At 48.3% G+C, this 12709-nt stretch overlaps 1 protein-coding gene across 2 annotated transcripts in view; it reads right to left on the bottom strand.

Moving 5' to 3' along the window:
- Positions 1-1321: 1321 nt before the first annotated feature.
- The window catches only part of MOCOS (molybdenum cofactor sulfurase), a 406383-nt gene continuing 394995 nt past the window's right edge, over positions 1322-12709 (bottom strand). For both annotated transcript variants that reach the window (XM_033930634.1, XM_033930633.1), the window contains one exon: positions 1322-2482. In XM_033930634.1, coding sequence (XP_033786525.1) covers positions 2348-2482 — 135 coding nt within the window. In that variant the 3' untranslated portion in view covers positions 1322-2347. The remainder of the gene's footprint in view (positions 2483-12709) is intronic.

Below are 12709 nucleotides of genomic sequence, written 5' to 3' on the forward strand. Positions count from 1 at the left end.
ATACCCACTCTTTCTTGCTCTAAGGTAGCCTTTTTGGAAAGTGAATTATCCTGAGTCCTAGAAATCAGTTCCATTGTATGACTGGGGGCATGCAAGGAAACTACTAAGAACATAAGAATTGCTGCTGCTGGGTCAGACCAGTGGTCCATCGTGCTCAGCAGTCCGCTCACCCGGCAGCCCTCTGTTAAACAACCAGCGCCCTAACTGAGACTAGCCCTACCTGCGTACGTTTTGGTTTAGCAGGAACATGTCTAACTTAGTGTTGAATTCATGGAGGGTGTTTTCCCCTATGACAGACTCTGGAAGAGCGTTCCAGTTTTCTATCACTCTCTGGGTGAAGAAGAACTTCCTTATGTTCGTACGGAATCTATCCCCTTTCAATTTTAGAGAGTGCCCTCTTGTTCTCCCTACCTTGGAGAGGGTGAACAACCTGTCCTTATCTACTAAGTCTATTCCCTTCAGTACCTTGAATGTTTCGATCCTGCCTCTCTCAATCTCTTCTATTCGAGGGAGAAGAGGCCCAGTTTCTCTAATCTTTCGCTGTATGGCAACTCTTCCAGCCCCTTAACCATCTTTGTCGTTCTTCTCTGGACCCTTTTGAGTAGTGCCGTGTCCTTCTTCATGTACGGTGACCAGTCCTGGATGCAGTACTTCAGGTGAGGGCACACCATGGCCTGGTACAGTGGCATGATCACCTTCTCCGATCTGTTCGTGATCCCCTTCTTTATCATTCCTAGCATTCTGTTCTCCCTTTTCATCGCCGCTGCACATTGCGTGGATGGCTTCATTGACTTGTTGATCAGAACTCCCAAGTTTCTTTCCAGGGAGGTCTCTCCAAGTACCGCCCCGGACATCCTGTATTCGTGCATGAGATTTTTGTTTCCAACATGCATCACTTTACACTTATCCACGTTCATCTGCCATGTTGATGTCCATTCCTCGAGACTTAATATGTCACATTTCAGATCTTCGAAATCCCCCTGTGTCTTTACTACTCTGAATAACTTCATATCATCCGCAAATTTAATCTCCTCACTCGTAGTACCTATGTCCAGATCGTTTATAAAGATGTTGAAGAGCACGGGTCCAAGCACCAAGCTCTACGGCACCCCACTAATTAGTAAATTTAAAACATATATGTAGAAAATTTTTTTTCACTTAATGCATAATTAAAATCTGGAATTCATTGCCAGAGAATTTGATAAAAGTAGTTAGCTTAGCATGGTTTAAAAAAGAAAAGTCCATAAGCCATTATTAAAGTGAACTTGGGAACATCCACTGCTTATTTCTAGGATAAACAGTTTAAAATCTGTTTTACTCTTTGGGATATTGCCAGGTATTTGTAACCTGGATTGGCCACTCTTGAATAACAGGCTTGATGGACCTTCAGTATGTCCCAGTATGGCAGTTCTTATGTTCAGGGGTCAGGATACCTTACCAAGATGATTTCTATGGGACAGGAGTTTGTCAATTATTCTTTCTGCCCCTTTACCAACTGAATTTTGGGGAGTAAGTGGGTAGTAATGGTGAGGGGAGGGGAGGAAGGATAGTCACCTGGTCCAGGACATAGGGCTTTTAAGTAAAAGGAATGGAGACTCACAGGAGTACGGCTTTTAGGCCTACCTTTTGAAATCTGAGCACAGACATGACACCGAGATGGGGGGTCAGAGAGTGTGGAATCTACTTCTACAGGGGCTGCAGTGAAATTTTAAGAAAAGGGTACAGGGCTTGGGGGACATCTCTGTGTTTCATACTTAACTACCTAGTCAGATTATTACAAAGGAGAGAAAGAAATTTTTTTTTTGTACCTGCCAGTTCAGCCTCTTTATAAAATATCAGGCCCGGGATCACGGCCAACTATCGCATGTAAATATTGCTGGGAGTGTGAATGTTGCTAACTGCATTAACATATGATTTAATACTGTAGAATTTTCTAATATGTGGCTCTTAAGTACCACCAGCTAGTAAATTCCATGGAAAGCCTAGTGTCCTAATATATATTAACTAATACTCATTAGAAGAGGGGTGAGCAATCTCTGACTTCAAAGGCCACAACCCAGGTGTGTTTTGAGGATTTCTTCAATGAACGTGCATGAGATTTATTTGCATGCACTGCATTCACTGTATGCAGATCTCTTGCAGTTTCATTCGGGTAATCCTTGAAACCCAACTGGGTTGTGGCCCCTGAGGACTGAGGTTGCCCACGTCTACGTTAGAGTACTGTTGTAATGTGATAAATTGACTCCTGAGACGGGCAACAGGCTGCTTATATCTTAATGATTGCTATCGGAAAGCAAGGCCGCTTTTTTTTGGAAAGGTTTCAGGTAAGGACTTCCAGTGTTATCCTCTACTCCTCAGGGGCTGCTTCATTTGGATTTTCAGCGCTCTCTTTCCATAAAGGAAACACCTGAGTTCCCACCGAAAGCACAGCTGGGAAGGATGAGCATAAGGGATGGTTCATCAGATATATGCCAAAAGTTTTCTGAAATACAAGACAAAAGTAAAGCAAATAAGGCCAAAGGAAGATAAACCCTGTGTAAGAAAAATCAAGGGTAATGAAATTGGGATGGACCAAGCAATTTCGAGCACACAATGATGAAAAAACCGCTTGGCATAATCAAGCACCACCTTCAATGATACACAAGCAACTGAATGAGTAGAAAATCCTAATGGCTACCTGGGTCAAACAAAATGGCAAAATATTAAGACATATTCTCTCTCTGTCTTTCTCTCTACATGTGGGTATGTGTGTAGACATTTCCTATAAAGAGAGAGAAATACGGTAGCTAAATCTGTACACACAAATTCAGAGGATTAAATGTTCAGTCGTGCACCATTTTTTAAACTTTAAGGACCCAATATTCAGCCGGCGGCTATCAGCATTCTGCTGACTGCTGCCGGCATTATACATGGAAGTTCAAAGTTGCATCATGCCCAGGCTCCAGCATTAAATTTCCAGGTATACAGAGCTGTTCAAAATATAGCAGGTTAAGTGTGATATTCAGCACTTAACTAGCTATTAAAGAATGCATAAAGATAAGACTGCATTTTATGTGGTTAACTAAATGGTTAAGTGCCAAATATGGCACTTAAACTGGTTAAGTGCTGCCTCTGCCCCAGAGTGCCCTCATAATAGCTGGTTTCGGCTTGGGTGCAAGCCAGGCATTTTCAGTGGCACTATTCAGTTAAATGCCATTGAAAATGCCTGGTTGGTCTGGACAGGTGATTTAAAGGGCCAAGAGCTAGGAAGGGGTACAAGCTGCAGACAGAAAGAGATGGAGAATAGCTGTTTAGGATTGGGAAAAGAGCAGACTGAGGAAAAGGGGGGGATCTTGGTGGAGAGAACAGACATGAAGGTGAGAAAAGGGAGATAAATGAAGGAGGGAATAAGAATAAAGTGAGATGAGAGAAGCTGAAGAAAGAAAACAGATAGGTCCTACTGTACTAACCTCTTGACACCACAGTAAAAAATACCGTGGTGGGAGCGATTTTTCAGCAGCGGATGATGCTCTGCATGAATAGCATGCAAATTATATACATGCAAAGCAGCTCTGGTAAAAGGGGGGTGGGGAGACTGTGTCTTGGCACTTGCTCAGAAGAGCAATCGCTAGCACAGCTCTTTCTCCTTCCACTTACCCAAACTTCTCCTCCGCCAGCCTGCCTGAAAAATCCTGCCTTAGCCCTGCTCTCTTGCCAGTTGAGCTAATCACGGCAGGAGAATCCCCGATTGGCGGCTATGGGGAGTCCAGCCGGCTCAGATGATTGGGGATTCCTCTTCAGTTCAGCTAGCAGAAAAAAAAAAAGAAAAAAAGACCCTCAATTTCTCCCTCTCACTCCCTCCTACCACAGGATTAGGACACCCTCTAATGCTGGTACCCTTCCACCCCGTACCTTTTTTAAAAAATTTGGTAGGCGGGATGCCCATTCCCTTCTCTTGGCAGGCTGCCTTTTCAAAATGGTGGGCCTTCCCCTTACCGGTGCATTCTGGGAAGCACTGGGAGGGGCCTAAGGCCCTGATTAGCTCAGATGTCTAAGGCCTCTCCCCTGAGGGAACACTGTCATACCGAGGTACAAACTACCGTATTTTCACGCATATAACGCGCGCGTTATACGTGTTTTTACAAACCGTGCATACCCTTGCGCGGTATACGCGTGAGCGCGTTGTACAAAACTTTTTTTACATAGTTCCCCCCCCCGACGTCTGATTCACCCCCCGCAGGACCGCTCGCACGCACCCGCACCCCCACCCCGAAGGACCGCCGACTCCCCGACACGATCGGGGCAAGAGGGAGCTCAAGCCCTCTTGCCCCAGCCAACCTTGGCACCCCCGACACGATCGGGGCAAGAGGGAGCTCAAGCCCTCTTGCCCCAGCCAACCTTGGCACCCCCGACACGATCGGGGCAAGAGGGAGCTCAAGCCCTCTTGCCCCCCCCGTCTCCCCGACACGATCGGGGCAAAAAGGAGCCCAAGCCCTCTTGCCCCGCCGATTCCCCAACTCCCCGACAATATCGGGCCAGGAGGGAGCCCAAGTCCTCCTGGCCCTGGCGACCCCCCCCCCCGCTAGTTGTTCGGGCCAGGAGGGAGCCCAAACCCTCCTGGCCACGGCGACCCCTAACCCCACCCCGCACTACAATACGGGCAGGAGGGATCCCAGGCCCTCCTGCCCTCGACGCAAACCCCCCTCCCCCCAACGACCGCCCCCCCCCCAGGAACCTCTGACCGCCCCCCCCAGCCAACCCGCGACCCCCCTGGCCGACCCCCACGACACCCCCATCCCCCTTCCCTGTACCTTTCTGTAGTTGGCAGGACAGACGGGAGCCAAACCCGCCTGTCCGGCAGGCAGCCAACGACGGAATGAGGCCGGATTGGCCCATCCGTCCCAAAGCTGCGCCTACTGGTGGGGCCTAAGGCGCCTGGGCCAATCAGAATAGGCCCGGGAGCCTTAGGTCCCTCCTGGGGGCGGGGCCTGAGGCACATGGTCGGGTTGGGCCCATGTGCCTCAGGCCCCGCCCCCAGGAGGGACCTAAGGCTCCCGGGCCTATTCTGATTGGCCCAGGCGCCTTAGACCCCACCAGTAGGCGCAGCTTTGGGACGGATGGGCCAATCCGGCCTCATTCCGTCGTTGGCTGCCTGCCGGACAGGCGGGTTTGGCTCCCGTCTGTCCGGCCAACTACAGAAAGGTACGGGGAAGGGAGGTGGGGGTGTCGTGGGGGTCAGCTGGGGGGCGGACGGAGGTTCTTGGGGGGCAGTCGTTGGGGGGAGGGGGGTTTGCGTCGAGGGCAGGAGGGCCTGAGATCCCTCCTGCCCGTAATGTAGTGCGGGGTGGGGGTAGGGGGTCACCGTGGCCAGGAGGATTTGGGCTCCCTCCTGGCCCGAACAACTAGGGGGGGGTCGCCAGGGCCAGGAGGACTTGGGCTCCCTCCTGGCCCGATATTGTCGGGGAGTTGGGGAGTCGGCGGGGCAAGAGGGCTTGGGCTCCCTTTTGCCCCGATCGTGTCGGGGAGTCGGGGGGGGGCAAGAGGGCTTGAGCTCCCTCTTGCTCCGATCGTGTCGGGGGTGCCAAGGTTGGCTGGGGCAAGAGGGCTTGAGCTCCCTCTTGCCCCGATTGTGTCGGGGGTGCCGCGGTTGGCTGGGGCAAGAGGGCTTGAGCTCCCTCTTGCCCCGATCGTGTCGGGGAGTCGGCGGGGCAAGAGGGGAAGCAGCAGGACACCGGTAGGAGCTTCTACATGATGGGGGGGGGGGGGTCGGGAGGCTGTAGGGGTGCGAGCGGTCCTTCAGGGTGGGGGTGCGTGCGAGCGGTCCTTCGGGGTGGGGGTGCGAGCAGTCCTGCGGGGGGGGATGAATCGGACGTCGGGGGGGGCATCAGGCTTTCAGGGTGGGGACAGGACTTCAAGGGGGAGAGGAGAGTCGGGGCGGGCAAAAGAAGAGTCGGGGTGGCCAGAGGAGAGTCGGGGCAGGCAACTGCAGAGTCGGCATGAGCGGTATACGGGTGTGCGCGGTATACAAAAATTTCTGTACATAAATTTGTGTTTTCCGCGCGCTATACCCGTGTGCGCGTTTTACACAGGTGCGCGTTATCTACGTGAAAATACGGTATATTGTAGTGATAAGGTGGAGAAGTTGGTAGAGGCGAAGCATTATATGTTAAGGAGGGCCTTGAATTGACTTGGCCAAAACAGCGCAGACACAAAAATTGGCCTTTACTATCGTCCCCCAGGACAGGCGGAGGAAACTGACTCAGAAATGATAGAGGAAATCAAACAAGAATGCAAGACGGGCAATGTAATAATATTGGGAGACTTCAATTTCCCAAGGATAGACTGGAAACTAGGAACCTCCAACTGCGGCAAGGAGGCCAAGTTCCTGGAGGCGCTAGAGGATTGCTTCCTGGAACAAATGGTAAAAGAGCCGACAAGAGGCAACGCCACCCTGGACTTGGTACTAAATGGCCTCAAGGGTCCGACAAAAGAAGTAGAAGTTACGGTACCGCTGGGGACGAGCGATCACAATGTGATCAGCTTTAAGCTTGACATCGGGAATAGAAAACATGCCAAAACCTTAACCAAAACCTTAAACTTTAAAAAGGGCAAATACGATCACATGAGAGCCATGGTGAAAAAACGACTCAAGAAAAAGGTGGATAAACTTAAAACGGTAGACCAGGCATGGTCCCTACTGAAAAATACTATCACAGAAGCACAAAATCTCCACATTCCGAGGATCTCCAAAGAGGGGAGAACAAAAGGTAAGGGAGAACCAGCATGGCTTACCAGACAGGTGAGGGAAGCCATAAATGAAAAGAAGGACTCTTTCAAAAAATGGAAACACATGAAAACAACCGAAGCATGGAAAAAACATAAAGATGATCAGAAGAAATGTCACAAGGCGGTGAGGGATGCCAAAAAGGACTATGAGGAAAAAATAGCGCAAGAGGCCAAAAACTTCAAACCCTTCTTTAGATACGTGAAAGGGAAAAAACCCACAAAAGAGGCAGTGGGACCCCTGGACGACCAGGGAAGAAAAGGGTACATCAAAGAAGATAAACAAATTGCAGACAAACTAAATTCCTTCTTTGCGTCCGTCTTTACGGAGGAGGATACCACAAAAATACCAGAAGCAGTGAAAGTGTTTAGTGGAGTAATAGAAGACAGCCTCACCACAGTTGAAGTGGAGTTGGACCAGATATACTACCAGATCGACAAACTTAAAAGTGACAAATCCCCTGGACCGGATGGAATTCACCCGAGAGTTTTAAAGGAATTGAAGGTTGAAATCGGAGAGCTATTGCAAAAACTTGCCAATCTGACAATCAGAACTGGACAGATACCAGAAGACTGGAAGATAGCGAACGTCACGCCAATTTTCAAAAAAGGATCGAGAGGGGAACCGGGCAACTACAGACCTGTGAGCCTTACGTCTGTCCCTGGAAAGATGGTTGAAGCACTGATCAAGGATAGCATAGTCCGGCACCTAGATACACACGACTTGATGAAACCCAGTCAACATGGGTTCAGGAAAGGGAAATCATGTTTAACGAATTTACTTCAATTTTTTGAGACCGTGAACAAGCAAATTGATAGTGGAATGCCGGTGGACATAATATATTTGGACTTCCAGAAGGCGTTCGACAAAGTTCCACATGAAAGACTTCTCAGGAAACTACAAAGCCATGGAATAGAGGGAGATATACACAGGTGGATAGGCAAATGGCTGGAAAACAGAAAGCAGAGAGTGGGCATAAATGGGAAGTTCTCAGACTGGGAGAAAGTGACTAGTGGTGTGCCCCAGGGCTCGGTTCTTGGGCCGATCCTATTTAATATTTACATCAATGACCTGGAAGAAGGAGTATCCAGTGAGATCATTAAGTTTGCAGACGACACAAAGCTATGCCGGGCAATCAGATCGCAGGAGGATAGCGAGGAACTCCAGAGCGACTTGTATCAGTTAGAGAAATGGGCAGAGCAATGGCAGATGAAGTTCAACGTGGAGAAATGCAAAGTAATGCATTTAGGTAGTAAGAATAAGGAACACGAGTATAGAATGTCAGGCGCAACTCTGGGTAAGAGCGAACAAGAAAAGGACCTGGGTGTACTGATAGATAGGACCCTGAAGCCATCGGCACAATGCGCGGCAGCGGCAAAGAAAGCAAACAGAATGTTAGGCATGATAAAGAAAGGAATCACGAGTAGATCGGAGAAAGTCATAATGCCGCTTTATAGAGCAATGGTCAGACCACACTTGGAATACTGTGTCCAACATTGGTCTCCCAACCTAAAGAAGGATATAAAACTGCTGGAGAGGGTGCAGAGACGAGCAACAAAGTTAATAAGAGGTATGGAGAACTTGGAATATGAGGAACGACTCAAGAAACTGGGACTGTTCTCCCTTGAGAAGAGGAGGCTGCGAGGGGACATGATCGAGACGTTCAAAATGCTGAAAGGCATCGATAAAATAGAGCAGGAAAATAAATTATTTACATTGTCCAATGCGACACGGACAAGAGGACATGGTTTGAAGCTAAGGGGGGACAAGTCCAGGACAAATGTCAGGAAGTTCTGCTTTACGCAGCGAGTGGTGGACGCCTGGAATGCTCTCCCAAAGGAGGTTATTAAGGAATCCACTGTGCTGGGATTCAAAGGCAAATTAGATGCACATCTCCTTACGAGAGGCATAGAGGGATATGGGTGACTAAAACTACATCAGGTGTATACCTGACTGGGCCTCCGCGTGTGCGAATCGCCGGACTCGATGGACCATGGGTCTGATCCGGAGATGGCAGTTCTTATGTTCTTATGTTATGACTGAAAATTCTACAGGAGCCAAAACATACCTTGGAATCCCTATGGGTAGAAATTCCATGTGTACAGGAAAAAAAAAAAGATACTGATAGGAATTAATTACTGTCTGCCTGACCTGTATGAACAGACAGATGCTGAAGTCTTATTAGAAATTAGGGAGGCTAATAAATTGGATAACACAATAATAATGGGTGATTTCAACTACCCTGAAATTGACCGAGTAAAAGAAACATCAGGGCATGTTAGGGAGATAAAATTCCTTGATGAAATCAAGAACAAGTTCATACAGGAAATCCAATAGTTGAGTCTCTTTCATTTGAAAGGAAACTCTGCAATGAGAAGGCATGGGATGAAGTTAAGAGGTGATAGGCTCCGGAATAATCTGAGGAAATACTTTTTTACGGAAAGGGTGGTAGATGCGTGGATAAGTCTCCCAGAAGAGGTGGGGGAAACACTGTGTCTGAATTCAAGAGGGCCTGGGATAGGCACGTGGGACCTCTCAGAGAGAGAAAGAGATAATGGTTAATGTGGATGGGCAGACTAGATGGGCCATTTGGCCTTTATCTGTTGTCATGTTTCTATGTTTCTAATAGAATAGCATTTAACTTTAAAAAAGGAGACTGTAATAACATGAAAAGAATGGTAAAAAAAGAAACTTAGAGGAGCATCTGTAAAGGTCAAAAATTTTCATCAGGCATGGGTGTTATTCAAAAATACCAGCTTGGAAGCCCAGACTAGATATATTTCATGTATTAAAAAAGGAGAAAGGAAGACCAAACGGTAGCTGGCTTGGTTGATGAGTGAGGCAAAGGAAGCTATTAGAGCTAAAAGAGTATCCTTCAGAAAGTGGAAGAAGGATCCGGCTGAAAATAATTGTAAACAGCACAAGGAATGCCAGGTCAAATGCAAGGTGCTAGTAAGGAAGGCAAAGAGAGACCTTGAAAAGAATATTGCATTAGAACAGTGGTCTCAAACTCAAACCCTTTGCAGGGCCACATTTTGGATTTGTAGTACTTGGAGGGCTGCAGAAAAAAAAGTTAATGTCTTATTAAAGAAATTTCAATTTTGCATGAGGTAAAACTCTTTATAATTTATAAGCCTCCCCCACCCCGAAGGCCTGCATGTTCCCCCCTTCTTTGCAACGTCCTCCAGCTTCCCCCCTAGCCTCCCGGTCTTAGTTTCAGCTAATTACCGCAGCCTGCAGAGAGGATCATCGGTGCTGTAGAATTCCTTGCAGGCTGCCATCGACCTCCACAGCATGTTCCCTCTGCTGCGGTCCCGCCCCTCTTCTGATGTCAGGGGCAGGATCACGGCAGAGGGAACGTGCTGCTGAGGACAACAGCAGCCTGCAAGGATCGCTACAGCACCGGCAATCCTCTCTGCAGGCTGTGGTAATTATCTGAAGGTAAGAGCAGGAGGTCAGGGGAAAGCCGGAGGACGCTGCAAAGAGTGGGCAGCACTAGTACAGACCGCGGGCCACAAAATAGTATCTGGCGGGCCGCATGTGGCCCCCCGGGCCGTGAGTTTGGGCCCCCGGGCCGTGAGTTTGAGACCACTGCATTAGAAGCAATAGCAGTAAAAACGTTTTTAGGTATATTAAAATCAAGAAGCCAAGGAACACCTCTTTCTAATGCACCTAAAAGTATGTGCTTTGGAAACATCAAAAGTATCTTTAGCTGCTCTGAGGAAGATAATGTTCCCCAAAAATTGTGGGACCACAGATCTGGTTGATAACAAATTTATTCAGCAAGCAATATAAACAATCCCAAATGAAATATAGGGCTCCTTTTACAAAGCCGTGTTAGCGGTATAGTGCGCGTGACTTTTAATCACGCGCTACCCCTGCGCTTGCCGAAAAACTACCGCCTGCTCAAGAGGAGGCGGTAACGGCTATCGCGTCCGGTGGTTTAGCACATGTTAAACCGCTAACGCAGCTTTGTAAAAGGAGCCCATAGTGTAGTCAAGAGGAGACTAAACACAGTCCATATTTTGGCACTCAGGCCCGGATTCTGTACCTGGTGCTATTGTCAGCAGCTGCCTTAAAAGGGGCTGCCAATCATGTGTCAATCATGTGATAGCCAGGTACAGAATTGCGCTCCATCAAAGGTAGGCACCAGAAATGTAGGCCAGGGTGAATCGCAACTCCATAGGGGCTTTGGGCCACCTAACACCACTTCCAGCATTAGCCTAAAGTGCCTATGAAGACATGATTCCAGGACCAGAGTTTTAGGACTGGTAGGCACCTTGAAACTCCATTATAAACGTCTTTTCAACAGTGTTTTTTTTTTTTTTTTTACTGAGTTTGGACGCCTGCCGGTGTCTAGAAAAATGGTACCATTTAGAGAATCCAGGCCTCAATGATTTCTTCAAGGATTCTTCACAAAGGCATCCATAAAATACAGTGGTACCTCGGTTTACGAGTGCACCGGTTTGCGAGTGTTTTGCAAGACGAGCAAAACATTCATAAAATCGGTGCCTCGGAAACCAAGCACGCCTCGATTTGCGAGCGCCACCCCCGCGAACCGGCACCCTCCCCCCCGCGATCCGGCACCCCCCACCGCCATCGGGCCCCCCCCCCCCGCCACCTGAGGTCCCCCCAACCCACCCGAACCCTCTTCTTACTATAGTGTAGCCTCCACACATGCTCAAGGCCTAGCACAGGAGGCAGATCTTCGGGCTCCGGCACCAACGCACAGGACATGCTGGTGCCAGTGCCGGTGCGGAGGCTACACTAAAGTAAGAAGAGGTTTCGGGTGGGTTGGGGGGACCTCAGGTCACGGCGGGGGGTGCCAGATCGCGGGGGGGGGGGCCTTCGGGGGGAGCAATGCCGGTTCTCGTGGGGGGGAGCAGCGCTGCTGGCCTCGGGGGGGGGGGGGGGGGGAACATATCAAAGTGAGTTTCCATTATTTCCTATGGGGAAACTCGCTTTGATAAATGAGCATTTTGGATTACGAGCATGCTCCTGGAACGGATTATGCTCGTAATCCAAGGTACCACTGTATATTCATCTGGCGAAAGGATAGCTAAACAGTAATAGTTTTGGCATCTAATGACATTGTGCTGCACAGAAACCACAAACAAACACGAGAACAAAGACCAATGTGTCCCACAAAAACATGTGTAAACAAACAAAAAAACATGGGACCAAAGATTTAAATGAAAACAAATTTATTCAGCAAGCAATATAAACAATCCCAAATAAAATATGGTGTAATCAAGAGACGCCACATCTACTACTTTTTAGTATCCTTTCCCCACATGAATATATTTTATGAGTGCCGAAATGTGGACTGTGTTAGGTCCCCTCTTGACTGCATCACATTTCATTTGGTATTGTTTATATTGTTTGCTGAATAAGTTTGTTCTCATCCAGATCTCAAGAGTACTTGTCAGACATGTCTACTGAACTGAATAAATTTGCTATTCATTCAGGTAAATGGGCTTTGGCAATTATTCTCTTTTCGGTTACTCAAAGTTCATGACCAAAATGGGATTTCATTACCTGAACGTGGCAAAGTGATTAAACCTGGTAAAACCTTTGGTTTGTCTGCACTTAATCTAACCAGGCAGGAGAAGCTTCTGTCAGGCTAAATCATGGGAACTGGACCAATATTGGATTTTCTATGGCACTTGACCACAGTGCTGCTAAAAATCTGGTGTGATTGCTGTAGCATTTGCCAATAAGTTCCGGGGTATTCTGGGGTGAAGTGGGAGATGAAGTTATGTAGGCACTGATAATAATCATTGATGGTGTCCAAATAGCTAACTGGCATGTAAAACCACACTAAATATTGACTGCAGTGGTACAGTAAGGGGGTGCAGGGGGTGCGGACCACCCTGGGTGTTGTGTCAGTGGGGGCACTGGCAATTCTCATCCCCACCATGCCACACTCGTGCCATCAATCCCTCC

Source organism: Geotrypetes seraphini, chromosome 2 (assembly GCF_902459505.1).
Source record: "Geotrypetes seraphini chromosome 2, aGeoSer1.1, whole genome shotgun sequence".
In the NCBI taxonomy this organism is placed as follows: domain Eukaryota; kingdom Metazoa; phylum Chordata; class Amphibia; order Gymnophiona; family Dermophiidae; genus Geotrypetes; species Geotrypetes seraphini.